Genomic DNA, 15,880 nt, shown 5'->3' on the forward strand with positions numbered 1-15,880 from the left:
GCATTCTTTTCATGGATGTGCCTTACCCTGTCTGTGTGTTGGTTACATCACAGTTTTGGTTCTTCTGTGGCTACAGTTTTAGCAGGCTGCTCCTGATTCCTGATCTGCTTCCTTTAGGACTCTGAATTCATTCCTGCAGGCTTGTTTGGGGTTTGCTGGGGTTTTTTTTGTACAAGCAGGAGCAAAGGAATCAGGCTGCTGCATGCTGCCCCCTTAAATGAGTCATTTGGTGTGAGTCTAGTTCAGCTGACAGATTTATTCCTGACAACTTAAGCTCTTTATCTGTAGCACTTTTTTACCATCATACCCTTGTGCTGTCTCAGAGATAATGCTCCGTAGGGTTGTGTTTAAAATACAGGTCTCTTTCTTTGACTCTCACAAATTAAATCCTATTAAAATCATAGCAGTATTTTGTATCTAAGCTTAACACCATAAAAATCACCCACTCATTTCCACTTCAGTGAGGGTTTTGAAGCCCCTGATCCATCTTACAGGGAGCACATAGCATTTCTGGAACCAGCAAGTTGAGTTTCTTCTCAGCCCTGCTGGACACCTGACATTAGCCCTTTTCCCAATGTCTCTGCGTGGGCTGCAGCTGACTGTCAGCAGGGACTCCCTCAGACAGCCAGGCCTTTCCTGCATTCTGCAGGATCCACTTCCCACAAATGCTGCCAAAATCTCAGCTCTTCCAGCACGGGAGGCAGTGATTTCACAGTGACCAGATCCCGTTCTCTACTGTTTTGCATGTGGTCTCTTTGGAGCTGAGCGTGGTTCATCCTCTTACAAATGTTGGAAATGCTGTTGTTGTAAAAAAAGTGAGAGTTGTTGTCATAATGCAAAAGTTTGTGCCTGTGGATTTGCTGAGCAAACCAAACACACAAACACACACAAAAAGCACCTTTACATTCTCTTGTTTTGTGGTGATGTATGCTTGAGGAATAGACCTTACAGAATTGGCCTTCTGAAATAAAATATATCCTCATTACTGTGTCTTTCCTTTCTAGAGAAACAGCATTGTAGGCATGGTGAACTAAAAACAAAAGTAAGGCAGTGTTTAATGTAGTAAAAGTACATTTCAGACCTGCAGTGCCTTTTGTAGCTGCAAGCTTGTGTACCTTGTCTTTCTTTGCCAGCTGTAAAAATAATTGGCTGAAGGACAGATTAGCTGGCATCTTCCAACACTTAATTTTTGTTTGATTAACAAATGACATTTGTCTCTTTTTAAAAATTTTGTCGTGGTTTTTTTCTTTATTCCTGGGTTGGATCCTGTAAAACAAATACAGAACTATATTATGGTATATAATAAAAAAAGGAAACATGGTGTTGTGGTTTAACCTCAGCCAGCAATTCACTACCACACAGCCACTCACTCTTTTCCTGGTGGGTAAAAATGGGACAGCTTGTGGGTTGAGATAAACTTGTTGGTTGTGAGTTATCATCTCTGTTTTCAGCATTGATCCAAAACACAGCCCCCTAGCAGCTCCTAGCAAGGGAAATAACTCTACAAGAGCAGCACACCTGGCCTGTGGGTGTCCAAGCACGAAGGGTTTCCTGCGTGAAAAGCCTGGTTTCAGCCTGGTGGCTGAGCAGATTGCCAGAAAACAAATCTGCAATCTCATCAAGCTCATTCAGTCCAGGATCTACTGGCTTTGTGGGTCAACAGTGGAAGTGACCAGGAACTTTTCAATATCTTAAATTTGTCGGTAATTTTTTTTATAAGAAGCTTTCATCAAATCTGCTGATTTCAGCAAAACTCTTGTTAGGGTTGTTTTTTTTTTCCTGTGGAGTGGAATTTTTGATTAAGAATTTGGTAAAAGTGAGATGAGATGAGATTACCCCAAGCAGGAAATAGAATGTGGGAGTTGCTAAGGGGTCTCTTGGCTAATTTGAACAAGGAGCCTCTTCCCTTTATGGAGCAGGAATACAAGCCTGAGTTTTGAAGTCTGTCAATATTCAGGTATTTGTGCAAAGCAGAATCTCTCTCAGTGCTTTCTGTAACAATGCCTGGTTAGAGATCTGCCCAAGAACATCTCACTGCTTTGACTGGAGCCTCCTGTGGCTCATATGAAGATGAGAAAGAGTTTGAACTTCTCTCTCTCTCTTCCAGGTGAAAGCTTTCACACCACTAAATATTCCATTAGAACCTCTCTTTTTCTCCCTGTCCTTACCACCACCCTACATTCTCTTGCTCATGATTGAGTCCTCACTGTTCTCCCAGTGTCAGGGAAATTTTTTTTAAGTGGTTGAGTCTTGCAGAATGTAACAATGTTCAGTTGTGACACATTTCTGTGACACTGCCATATAATTGTGTGTTATGTTTTCCCCTTGGTTCTGAGAAAGAGTACATTCTCCTTCTTATTGCTGATTTTTTTCAGGCTTCTCTTGAACATACTGTATTTTTTTTCTTGGTGTTCAAAAATTAAAGGAATTTTCTCGGTTTAACCTACTTAGAATTTAAATAGAGGAGATTAAGAGGAACTTAACTATGGGAGCATTTGGTGTCTAGGTGCCTTGCTTGCATTGCAGAACCCAGAGGTCTAATTTAGGCATTTAGACTTCTTGAATAAATTATGGGATAAGTTGTGTGTCTGATTACAGTAGTTAGACAGGCAGTATCTGCAGTATGAATAATCTAAATCAGGCATCCAAATCCAAATGGACAAATGCATATTGGAATATTAAACGCTGTAGCTTGGTAGGTCAAGCTCTGTCTTGCAAAGTTGAGTGTGGGAATCCTTTCTTTAAAAAGCACATCACAATTTAATCCTTTCTTTCAAAATCATGCTAGTAGCAGTGGCTGCCTCCTAAAATGTAGGGCTAGAATACAGGTCTCTGCTGTAGAATATCAATTAAATTTCTTTTTCTGACTGAGACAGTTAAAATGCACATCCCCACTTCCTTTGGAATGGTGAGATGATAAACATTTAAGTTAGTTGGAAGTATTGCTATTCAGGTCTTTCTGTTCTTATGTGTTCTACCAATTAGAATAAGAAGCTGTGCTCTCTTTAATACTTTTCTGTCAGGCCTACTGAATCTTTAAATATTTTATGCAAAAAGAAAAAGCTTCAGCGGCGAGAGATGAAAAGAGCTGCCTGCAGCAAGGTTCCCAAACTCACCAGTGCAGCTGCAGGTGCCTTGGATCAGCCTGAGACTGCAACAGCAGCACAGCTTTGGGAACCAAGCACCAGGAGCTTCTCCATCATCTACAGCCTGGGAGCTCACCAACCTGCCCCGGGGTGGGAAATACCAGTTGGAGTCCTGGCATGTGGAGGCAAAGTGTTCTGCTACTTGGGGATGTAAATTTGGGGCTGTAATGTCAATGATGCAGAGCCTGGTTGGGAAGGTGACCTGTGGAGGGAGTACAGGCAGAGGAACACCTGGTGGAAGGGGTGATGTTTGCACCATGGCCTTTTAGGACTTGTGTTTGAGATGAGCCTGAAGGTGCTTGGCTCTGTCAGGAGAACAATTTGTTGGACATAACCATAAGTACAGAACCGTGCTCACAAAAACACCTTTGTGGTTTGCAGGTGTTGTTATCATTTGTAGTGAGGCTTAAAGACAGATCTCATTCCTTGAAAAAAACAGGGAATCCTCAAGATTTGAGATAAGAGCAATAAATTTCAAGCAAAGTACAAGTTCATCATAGTTGCTTTGACTTTAATTACATTACCTGCATTAAACTGTTTCACAAAAGCATGGCTGTTACTTACATGACATAACAAAGCTCAGTGGTATTAAAAGTATTTTTACATGTTTATTTCTAGATAAGACTATTTCAACAGTATTTTTTCAAGTTTTCTTCAGATCTCTAGTCAGGTCTTAGACCTTATAGCGTTAAATAGCTGTGGCTAGTGTTGCATGAACCTGGAAAATATTTTGGCTTTTTAGGATAGTTGCTGATTTAAAACTGAAGTCTAAAAAATGGATGAGAAGCTAGTAAAGCTTGCCTGCTCCTTCAGGGGGAAAAGGATGTTTTCTTTGAAATTATATAAAGACAAGAAATTTTAATCTTAAAAGTAATTCAGTTACGTACGAACTAGTAAAGAATATTGTTCTGTTATTCTGAGAACCATAAAAACAATTTGGGAAGCAGAAAAAAGAACCCATTTTGCATCCATTTTGCATGTTGGAAAAGAGTGGGTGTCAAAAGCACAGAATAATTTTCTGTGGGGTGTTTTCCAGTTACCTTTCACATATTAAAGTTTGTTCTTGACGGAGCAGCAGTTCAGAGAACAGTGGGAGTTATTCATAAGCTCAGCTCTAACTTATCCTCTAACCCCAGCTCTTCATTTTTCCTGGGAAACTGAATTACAGGCAGTTGCTGACCAATTGTTGGATATTCCAAATTCCCTTGTCTTTATTTTGCAGACTGATGGATATCAGTAAATCCTGTTTGTCACTGGTATTATTTTATTTTTTCCACATCGTATGTTTGAATCATTAAATTGATTTTGGCTCAGTGACCCAGAAGTTCCATGGAGGCATTTCCATATTTAGGGGAAATAATTTCTGTGGGTCTGAGACATGGTTTTTGTCTATGTAACCTGAAATGACATTTCACAGCAGATCAGATGGTAAAAATGCAAGAGTTTGGTTGTGGTGATTTAGGCCGTTCATGTTTATAAATAACCCAAGTTTGATTCCGAGACAACGTTGAGTAGAGGAAATAATTTCATTTAATAGATGATGTGGTTATTCAGAAGAAGCTCTTTTCTGGCCTGGGAGAAAGGAAACGCTGAAGTTGCAGTCTGTGGAGAGCCAGGTGGGAATTTGTTTGTTAGCTGGAGGAACAACACACAGCTGGGCTGTGGGTAAGAAGGGCTTCTCAAATACAAATGGAATTAACTCATGTGTGGGACTGGAAAGTTATATCTAGTGGGGTTATTGTTTAATTCTAACAGAATTTGAGGACATTCCCTCACTGCTGCTGGTGTAGCCCTACTGACTTTATAGGTGGGGGATAGGTTCAGATGAGGCAAATGTTTTATTGAGTGCAGTAGGCTTCCTCTTACAGCTCGTCATTCATAAACTGAAGAGATGTAGCAGTTTTGATTGCCTACCTGTAGTGCCTCATTTTCAAGGCTTGGATGTGGTTCTGGCATTCTCACTTTGTCCTTTCTCCAAACCACAGTCAATAAGTGAAAGTTGAAACCTTTAATTAAAAAGAAAGCGATTTCTGAAAACATTTTGGAAATCCATATGAATTCCCTTCAGCTATTTTTCATCTCTTACTTGAAAATAAATCTGAGCATCCACCAATATATAAACACAATGTACCTTTTGGAACAGAGTAATTTCTTGTTCTCTCACCTAATACACGTGTGCTATGTTGTCAAACAGATTCTCTAAGCTGAAATGTAGTTTTAGATTAACCAAATTGCTAACTGCCAGGTATTGTGTAATTGGAATAGAAGAAAAGGCAATTACAGCATCCTAAACCAGCCACGGAGCTTTGCATTTAAGCTGATTTCAGTTTATGCTGATGCTGTGAAGGATCCATTTTCTTCTCTGCCAGCTCCTTGCCAGCCCTAGGCCAGAACACAAATGGAGGGAAAGCACTTGGTCTAAAATACTGACTTCTGCCAAGAAAATGGCTTTGGACTGCCTTCATGGCACCGTTGTGTACAACCAAACTGACCCTTTGTGTTTCTAAAACAGATTAAAGGTAGGTAACTGCTGTAAATACTGTCTGCTGTCTTTTCATAGAGTCACAGAGTGCTTGAGCTTGGTGGGAGGTCAGCTGGTCCAACCCCTCTTGCCCAAGGCCATGTCCAGACAGCTTTTTAACATCTTCAAGGCATTTTACATAAGAACTGTGACAAATATATTCTGGAAGTAATGCTTCAACCCAAATCTTCTTAGTTTCTCTTTTTACAAAATGCTTGAGTAAAATGAAGTACTTGGATTTATAGAAAACATTAATTTTGCACCATCTTTACATTTTAGACCTCACCAGTGTGTCTCTGCATCAGGCTTGATCATAGAACAGAATTTATTTCAGTCCTTCAGCCTAGTGAATACTGCAAGTAGCTGTATTGCAGACACTGGATTTTGTAATATAAATGTAGACCCCAGGGATCAGTGTACCTGACTTACTCACACTCAGACTAAATTGTAGGCATGTCTGCCTCACTTAAGGGAGAAGAGATCTATCACTCAGTGTGCATCTCATTTCTGGCAATCAAATCTTTGTGCAGTGTTTGTACTTCTCTGTTACTGGCTTGATACTTCTGTCTTGCAGAGAAGAGAAAACCTATTTATTTAAATATAAAGGGAGGACTTTTCTGGGGGCAGACTGTGCTTTTCCTGTACTGTCCCATTATATTAACCCACTGTATTCAGTCATTGAGACAGGATTTATTGTCTCGCACAACAACAAATTACTGCCGATCATTGGATTGACTTCAGATTCCTGTTTGTGAGCTGGTAATTTCTGTGCTAAAATCCTCATGCATTGCATTTTATGATGTGACCCTTTTCCCTGTGCAGCATTTACCCAGTTTTCTGTGTCTCTTCATTAAATGCTGAAGTTTCTTCTCTGAGTCAGATGGGAAATCTGTGCTGGGTGTAGATTTAGTGCTGCAGACCTTGGGAGCCTTCACAGCCGATGGGGTTTTGTGGGTGATATGTGCATTCTAACAGCACTGTGCCCCTCTGCTTTGCCAAGACAGCAATTCTATAGTAAATCTGGGGCTTCTGCAGAATTGTTCTCCAGGACATTTGGAAGGGTACTGACACAAGTTGCTGGAAGCTGCTGATGTTTTCCTGTTTGAAACAGTCGCTGTGTCAAATTGATGCAAGTGGAAGCATCACTCAGAGAAGAGTCTGCTAAGTGTTAAGCAACCTCTGCCATGCATAGGAGAACTTGAACTTTCTGTAGAGTAACCCAATTCCACCTCAATTCTGCTTAAAAACCCGCAGTGTTGCTCTGCTGGTGTTGTGGTTTCCTCTGGGTTGGTGGCTCAGGAGGTCTGATGTGGCTCATACTGTATTTTCTGTATTTCTCCAGCGGGGGCAGCCCTCTGACATTACCGATTTTCCCTTGCAGCACATGCAGATGACTATCCAGGCTCTCCAGGACGAGCTGCGGATCCAGAGGGACCTGAACCAGCTGTTCCAGCAGGACAGCAGCAGCAGGAGCAGCGAGCCCTTGGTGGCCGAGCTGACCGAGGAGAACTTCCAGCGCCTGCACGCCGAGCACGAGCGCCAGGCCAAGGAGCTGTTCCTGCTGCGGAAAACCTTGGAGGAGATGGAACTGAGGATTGAGACGCAGAAACAGACCTTGAATGCACGGGATGAGTCCATCAAAAAGCTGCTGGAGATGCTGCAGAGTAAAGGTCTGTCAGCAAAAGCCACCGAGGAGGACCACGAGCGGACGCGAAGGTTGGCTGAGGCAGAGATGCACGTGCACCACTTGGAAAGCCTTCTTGAACAGAAGGAAAAGGAGAACAACATGCTGAGAGAGGTGAGTGACCAAACTCAGCATTCATCTCCAATCTCAAACTCCCCTCTGTCTCCTAGCCATTCCACAGCTGTAAGGAAAGATTCTTCCATCTTCTCTATAAGCTGTATTTTACATTTGATTTGACAGAATTTGTGCCTTTTTAAAATCTTATTTGTGGCTTCCTTGCAGGTACCTTTCAGGGTTTTGTGCTGTGGGCCCCACTTTGGCTGTAGTCTCCATAGGAAGCTCTGGAGGTGAATTATCACAGAGCCTGTAAAATGAATTCTTCTGTTCTATTGTAGTTAGGGAGAAAGCAGCTACCTGTGTTTAGGTGAGAGCAGAGAGAGAAATCATTGCAAGAGTAATGGATGATTGCTCTACAGTTTCCATGGAAACAGTCATCTTGCTGTGAAGGGTATTTGATAAAACTATTAGCTGCCCTGGATGCACAGCTGAAAAAAAAATTCTTAAAGAGACACTGCTGCACACATGGTAACCCCTTCTCCCCATCCTTCTGAAAACAGGAGAACTATTGTCATGTCTGTATTGTACCTGAAAAGAGCACAATGGCAGGCATTCTTCACTATTAATCATTTTAACCTAATTATAACAGTGTAGTCTATGTAGAATACAAATATTTTGTATTCTACATAGGAAGGAAAAGAAAGAAAATGAGTTATTGTGTAGCCAGTGTCCTTACATTTTTTGATATTATTAAATGCATTTTCCTCTTGTCAGCCAGCCTCCTAAAGTAATTGAATATTAAGTTCTAAAAGGCTGGTAGTTGAGCATGGATTGTGTAGATGCACAGATAAATATGTGCATAGATGGATTCACTCCTGCCAAGATCCTGTGTGAAGATTATTTTACATCTGTCAGCTGAAGGCATGAACTGATGGCTGTCCATGTATGTGTACCACGGGTTTGAATCTAATGATCTGTTCTGCACACTGGTGTCCATCTCATGCTTCAGCATTTTTTAGGAAAGCTCTATGTGTACACAAGATTTAAGACCCCTCCCTAAGAAGTCAGGAAAGCAAGGCCTGGAAGAGTTTTTTGAGATGAGTGTATGCAGCACATAAATACATCTTAATACCTCTTATTGATATGTTTTCCAGGGCCTGAGGCATGGTGCTTGTGCTCTTGTAAGCATTTATATAAGAAAGCTGGAGCCCATTGCATTTCTGAGCCAGATTTAGGCCAGATTTATTTTTTTAGAGCAGTAATCTCTTGAGTGTCTGGAGTGAACATAATATGATTCCAGAGTTTCTGCACTACAGTTTTTTCCTTTATTTAGCAACCAATAATAATTCTGTTCCAATTCTTGTAACTATTTCAGGAAGAGCCTCAAATGGCTTCCATTTGTTTCTGCTCTAAGTCCAGCAACATAAATGAGAAGCTGGCAGGAGATGTGCAATTTTTCAGGAACGTGAAAAAGGCGTTTTTTCCTGCTGCTGATGAGTAGATGTTGTGAGATAGGAATTCTTGTTTCATTCATGTGGATTTGGAAATCATCTGTCATTTCAATCCTAGCCTTTATGGTAAAAGACTTCCTGGAGGAGGTAGGGATGACCTACTGACTTGAAAGTGCAAATGCAATTTATCAAATGTTCTAAAGTCAATTACTCCTTGCTGCTTACCCATATTCATTGAGAAGTGTAAGCCGAGTATAATGTATTTGTAGCTCAAACCATGGCTATGATGTGGGATCCAGCCAGGAAGCTGAGCACCCTCAGAAATGAGGTTCTACGTTGTCTCCTTCAGGAGCTGGGTGACAACAGGAATGGTTTTGTTTGTCCCCATGTCTTGTCCTTGAGCTCTGAGTGAGGCTGAGCCGAGTGAGCTCAGACTTACCTGCATCACACTCAGGTCTCATGCCTGGGGCTCTGGCATGCTGGAGAAAATCAGAGGAACTTGCAGCTGATTGCATCTGACTGCCTGAGCTCTGCAGGATGTGGTTCAGAGCTGCTGTCCATGTTTCACACTGGGATGTTGTCTCTAAGGTGTGGCACCTGTTAGGTGTGTCTGCATCACCCTCCTCAGCTGACCTTCTCTCACGTTCTCATGTATTTCCATAGCTGCAGGTTATTTTAACCCTTTGCTACCCCAGAAACCAATGGTGGAATTTTTGAGCTGCCTTGAAGGAATGGATCTACTTTCTTGATGGTTCTATATCTAGCATTCCCAGTATCTGGAAAGGCATGCTAAACTCTTCTCTAAATACAGACACGCTGAACTCTTCTCTAAATATTGCTGCTAAAGGAAGCATTAATATCTCAAAGGGATTCACAAGAGCTTGGGAGGTCACTTTCTATTTCATGTCCTAACACTTCAAAAAATTTTAATAGCAGTCTTGACCAACTTAGCAGAAGAAGTTCTGAGATGTCAGAACCCACTAGTACTGCTTCTGACTCTGCAAGGGTGTTAGATTTCTGATAGGAAGTTTGCTGGAAATAATACTAAAAATCTACATCTTGAGCCAAAAAGGTATCCCTCAGTTTTCCAACTTTGAAACCTAAAAATGTGATTTAAAGTGTGATGTTGATACTCAAGGTCATCGGAGAGTTTTGCAGGCAGACAGTGCAGTTACAGTGGCCGGCAGTATGACCTTGAAAATTAAATATGAATTAATAGATTTCTTCAGCTTTTCCTGTTGCCATTATTGTACTAAAAAATGCACGAATTTCCTAAGGAAAATAAGTTCTAAGAGAGGTCAGAGTTGTGGTTCTGATGAGATAATAACTGTGTGCCACTCACACAGTTTTAGGCTGTTATATCCATTCCACGTTATCCCTTTTTCTAGGCTGAAAACTCCAGTGCTGCTTAATTGTTCCTCATATAAAAGACATCACTTATTTTTGATCACCTCCCAGGGCACTGCCTCAGTCTCCCAAATCCAGATTATAAAATGGATTCTCCTGCAGCTTCTGAGAGGTATCTCCATAAGCAATTTGACTCTCTTGGGCTGTTCCCAATTGTCCTGACTTCTGAGGATCTCAAGAAATTATTCATGTAAGTCCATGGGGAAGTTCCTATATCCAGCATAGGATGTATCCAGCAACTGATACAGAGGAGATTCTCTCATTAACACAACTAATTAGAACTTAAATGTCTCGTTGAACATCAGAATTCCCTGACTTCAGCAGATTGCAGTGTGGCTGCATCACATTCCTCTACCCTGGAAAACAAGCTTAAGCTTCCTAGCTTAGCAAAAGATGGCTGCTATTTTAATTATTAATACCCCTTCTTCAGTCTTAGTGACAATTATGGTGGTTGGTATTCTAGACTTAACTTTCAGCAACAAAATTATTTTAATACCAGGAAGAAACACTTGATGAAACCCAGCAGCTGGAGTCCAGCTTCCAGAATAGCTCCCAGGCTGCATTAGCTGTGCCCTTTGTTCCAGACCTGGTGCAGAGTTAGCAGTGGTGGGCTGCAGAGGTAACTGGGCTTGCTGAGCCTCCCTGCTCCCCAAAGTGGGATTAGAAATGGGTTTTTCTCAGCTACACGGATCAATAACCCAAATATCAGAGCAGCCTGTGGCAGAAGGGGATGTGGCTGCATCCATAGCTGCTGTTCCAGACACCGGGAGAGCTGTGGGCAGGCTGACATTTGTAAGGACAGTCCAGCAGGGATCTCGGTACAGATGGCTGACTGTCACCCTGAAAACTCAGCTTTTGGAACTTGAGTTTCTAAAGACAGTAACTGTAAACATAGATATGTGTACATTCTTTCTGATACACATCTTGTGATGGACATCTCTCACCAGTGTGGTTGGGAAGGTGTTATCCTGGCAATCCATTCCCTGGCCACGGTCAGAAACCTATAAATTGTGAGAGAAGAAATGAACTTCTCTCTTTCCTTCATCATACCTTGAGCTGTGTCTGTGTGACTTATTTCATGTCCAACACCGACAGCTGACCACAATCATTTCTTTGGAAACAGAAAGAAGGCTGTTTATCCTGAAGGTTTTTTTAATTCAGAAAGCACTTCTAGAGTCCAGGCTTGCATGTTACAGTAGTGTGGGATGAGGGAAGAACTGACAGGAGCTTTATACTTTTGTGTCCAGAAACTGTTTGGTAGTAAATTACAGTTTAGACTTTAATTTTTATTTATTTATTTATTTATTTATTTATTATTTATTTATTGATAATTGGACCCATTGAAACAAGAGGGGTTTTTATTCCAGCCGAGTACAAAACTGAATGAAGGAGTCAGGGATGGAGAGCTTAACAAATAAAGGGAGGTTTTGTGTGTAAAACGGGTGGTTCATGAGGACACTCATTCACAATGAGCTCAAGGAAAGGGGCTGTGGCAGAAAAAGCTATTATTTCTTTCCTTTCTGAGTACATTCTGAGCACTATTTCTTTTCCTTTCTGGGATGGATTTACCCTCTCCACCCATCTGGTGGCCAGGGAGCAGCAGGGAGCTGCTGAGGATGGAGGGATGTGGTGTGTCCATGTTGTTGGAGGTGATTTTCATCTCCTCAGGGCTGAGCCCCTTGGGATATTCCCTCATGGGGAATTTCTCTTATCTCAGTTCTGTTTCAGGAAGGATTCTCCAAAGACTCCTTAGCTTCTTGTTTCTTGTGTTTATTAATATATATATTATATTTTATGTATATATATATATATATAAAATTATATATATTAATATATTATATAAAATATTCTATTTACTATATATTATATTATATATTATTACATTATATTATATTATAATGCTATTATATTGTATTATATTATTTTATATTATATTATATGATATTATACATTATACAATATATGATATTATATTATATATTATAATATATTATAATATAATATAATATAATATTATATAATATAATATAATATAATATAATATAATATAATATTATATTATATTATATTATATTATATTATATTTTATTATATATTATTATATATTATTATATATTATTATATATTATTATATATTATATTATTATATATTATATTATTATATTATATATTATATTAATATATTATCAAAAGACTTGGCAGGTCTTCCCCAGAGCTTTCTGCTCAAGTTCAACTCACCATAGCTTTGGTTGACTTTGCCTCAAAAGGCACAAAATAGCCCCAAACCACGCAGTTCTTTTATGTTTATACTCATTCTTATCCAATTAACAATAGACAGGTAAATTATTTTTCTTAATGACCTGGTGAGTCGCCATCTGTGTGTTGCACTGTGGCATTCTCTATCCAATCACCTACTGCTACTTAAAAACTTGAAGAGGAAGATGAAGAAGAAAGAAGGAAAAGAGACAACACCCTGAATCTTCTAACACCATGAAAACATGCCCATAAATTTCATTTTCCTGGGTGTCAGAGCCAGGTATCAGAGCTAAAGACACACACTCTGAGTCTCAGACTCCAAAGCATCCCCTCCAAGTGTTGTTTGGGAGCTGCACCAGCTTCTCTGGGATGCCCATAAATTTAATTTTCCTGGGTGTCAGAGCCAGGTATCAGAGCTAAAGACACACACTCTGAGTCTCAGACTCCAAAGCATCCCCTCCAAGCTCTGTTTGTGATGTGCACCAGGTTCTCTGGGGTGGCCTTGTCCTCTCCACCCAGCTGGTGGCCAGGGAGCAGCAGCAGGAGCTGCTGGGGATGGATGGAAGGACGTGCTGTGTCCGTGTGTCCGTGCACACAGCTTGGCTCCCTTCTCTCACCCCGTTTTAACGAGCCACGACAAGTTTTGCAAACAAATTCTTATTCCATGGGTGTGTTCAAATTCTCACCCTTTTCTGCTCCAGGCTTGGAGGAGGATTTAGAAATTTTAATTGGAGCAATTAGAGTTAACTCAAAGAACACTTTTGTCCCGTGCCAGTATTTTGCAACATAAATAAGATGCTTCAAGAGAGAAGTTTTGTTTTGCAGGACCGGATGGGTTCAGTAACTGGAACTCTCACTACCATCATACCAGGGGATGTCTTTCTGATGAAGTAAAAAATGAAGTTTCTGCTTTTTTATCGCTGCTTCATGCTTTTGACCTTTTAGAAGCAAAGGGAGAAGTGATTCAAATCAAGATAATTTAAATAATTATGTCTTTATTAGAATTGCTTGTGTGGTCTGCAGGTAGTTTTAAAGCATGCAGAGGTTTTGTAGGTCAAAATTTGAGAAAATGGGCTATTGCAACTTGAAAGCATTCATAATATACTTTTTATGCATTTAATTTTTTTTAAATACCATTTTAGTTTGGAATATTCTATATGTCACCTTAGGAAAGAATGACAGTTAAAAATGTTCAAACATATATGAAATTATTTTCACCTTTCCTCAGTACAGAGGTTGGTAGCTTCATAATTCTTCCAAGAGTTGAAAAATTAGGTTGGAAAATAATGTATTAATTTTCTGGTTTTCCAGACAACATAAAAAATCTGAAACACCTTATTCTATCATGGCAAATTTCTGATTTTTATATGGTAGTTAAATAATGTGTGGGTATGAAGCAAATGGAAAAAAATCAGAAGTCCAGTCGTCTGTCAGGATGTTTTATCTGTATTATAAATTATATATTATATTATTCTGTATATATTATGGTCTCATCAAAGTGAAATAATTAATAAAATTTCAGTAGGTTTCTTCATACACTTTTTCTAGCATGGGGGGTAAATTATTTAATTCCTGTGCTTATTTCTAAACAGTTTTTTTTCTGTGTGAATGGGCTGGTCTTCAGCATGCAGGAAAATTTCTTACTATTTCATTTTAGCACTCCCATACCCTTCAGATAGGATTTTATGTGTGAAACAAAGCATAAATCTGATTAGAGGTTTAAAATGCTTTAACTTCAATGTCTTTTGATGTTCTGTTTTATTGGAAGATTTTCTTTGTCAGTGCCTGTTCCATGATTTGCTTTGTTTACAAATTACATCTTATGTATGCTTTCCTTGGAGATGGTCACATCATCCTGCACTCCTCTGCTGCAGAAATGAGATTTGGGGAAGTTTTTTTCCAAAATGTGAAACTTTGTAGTGGAAGGAAAAAAAAAAAAAAATCCTAAAAATTCCATGACCAAGCTGGAAGCTAGTTTGAGTACTAAATGAGTGTTTTTGCACCTTAAATAAGGGGAAAGAGGAAAAAAAAAATATTAATAGCACATATGTAAATGAAGTTCTACAAGATTAAGATTTTAATTTTTAATTCACTTTTCTTCAGCTTTTGAATTCACTCTTCTGTGTTCAGATTTCAGCACAATGTCTTGCTGCTTACAGCTAATTGAATGGCTTGAATTAGTTCTCACCTTACCTTGCTTTTACTCTAATGCCAGAGTTTTGGGGGATTTTGCTTTTGTTTCCTGCTGATTGAAATACTGAGATGAGCAGGAAGCTGAGCTTAAATTTTCACTTTTGGTGGCTCCTTTGTTAACAAACTTAAGTGTCCTAATATCTGAGGTTTTAATTGGATTTAGAAATAATCGTCTCAATGGATTAATACAATTGCAAATCAGAGATGACTTTCTTTAGCCAGGGGTAAGTCAGCTTCAAAGCAACTGGTACCCTCCATCCTCAGAGTGTGTGCAACTGCCAGCACATCTCTCCAAGTCATGCTCTTTATGAAAAACACTTTGCTTTTTGCAGGGAATTATCTTGATTGGGTTTGCAGATGCAGGAAATGACAAGTGGAAAAATGCAGAAATCATTTCTGAAGGAACTGCCACGATTACTGCTTCCAGACTTGTATAATTCTATCATTTTAGTAGCAAAATCTCTAATTGCAATGAAATAAATTCTACAGGATTCTTATATGTTCTTTTTTTTTCAGTTCATTTTTACATCTTGCTGAAACAGAAGTTAAAATTACTGGTATGGAATAGTTTTTGAAAACAATGAATAAAAAAACCCTGAAACCAAACAATTGTGATACTATCCAGTCACCTTCTGGCAGCAGGTAGTGAAGATATTTATATAAATGAGTCATGCAGATTAAAGGGCTCTCCCACAGGTTATTTCATGCAACCTTCTGCTCAAACCAGCAATTTCAAGCCGTGGGGATTCCACAACCTCTTTTCTTCTAACTGAGGTAGAAGAAAATCAGGTTAGTCAGGTGTGATTTGTCCTTCTGCACAAGTAAAAATCTATTCTATCTTCTACAGCTACTAAATATGGTTTTTAATTAACAATTATCATTAATACTGAGCTGATGGATCCTCCTGAGCTGATGGAGCCTCCTGAAATTTTCCTTTGGTTGTAACATTTGCATTTCACTGTAATTAATTGGAACCAGGTTGCTAAAATCTAGGCAGGCAGAAAAGCCATCTGAGAGACTGAACTTGAAGTACAAAGATAAAACATTCATCTAGTAAGGCCTGGAGGATAAGGTTGGAGAATAAAACCAGTTTTTAGTCAAAATGAATGATGCAGAGATCCAACCCAGGACATCATAATTGATTACTCAAAGATATTGTGGCAGT

The 15,880-nt window shown here is 39.5% G+C and overlaps 1 protein-coding gene across 10 annotated transcripts in view; it reads left to right on the forward strand.

Annotated features, from left to right (window-relative positions):
- ERC1 (ELKS/RAB6-interacting/CAST family member 1) overlaps positions 1-15,880 on the forward strand; it is a 274,756-nt gene that overhangs the window by 53,298 nt on the left and 205,578 nt on the right. For all 10 annotated transcript variants that reach the window (XM_014259338.2, XM_088054896.1, XM_088054899.1 and 7 more), the window contains exon 3: positions 7,049-7,465. In XM_014259338.2, the coding sequence (XP_014114813.1) occupies positions 7,049-7,465 (417 nt within the window). The remainder of the gene's footprint in view (positions 1-7,048; positions 7,466-15,880) is intronic.

The sequence above is a fragment of the Pseudopodoces humilis genome, chromosome 5, assembly GCF_049639895.1.
Source record: "Pseudopodoces humilis isolate 2021_Gansu_Grassland_sample_001 chromosome 5, ASM4963989v1, whole genome shotgun sequence".
Classification (NCBI taxonomy): domain Eukaryota; kingdom Metazoa; phylum Chordata; class Aves; order Passeriformes; family Paridae; genus Pseudopodoces; species Pseudopodoces humilis.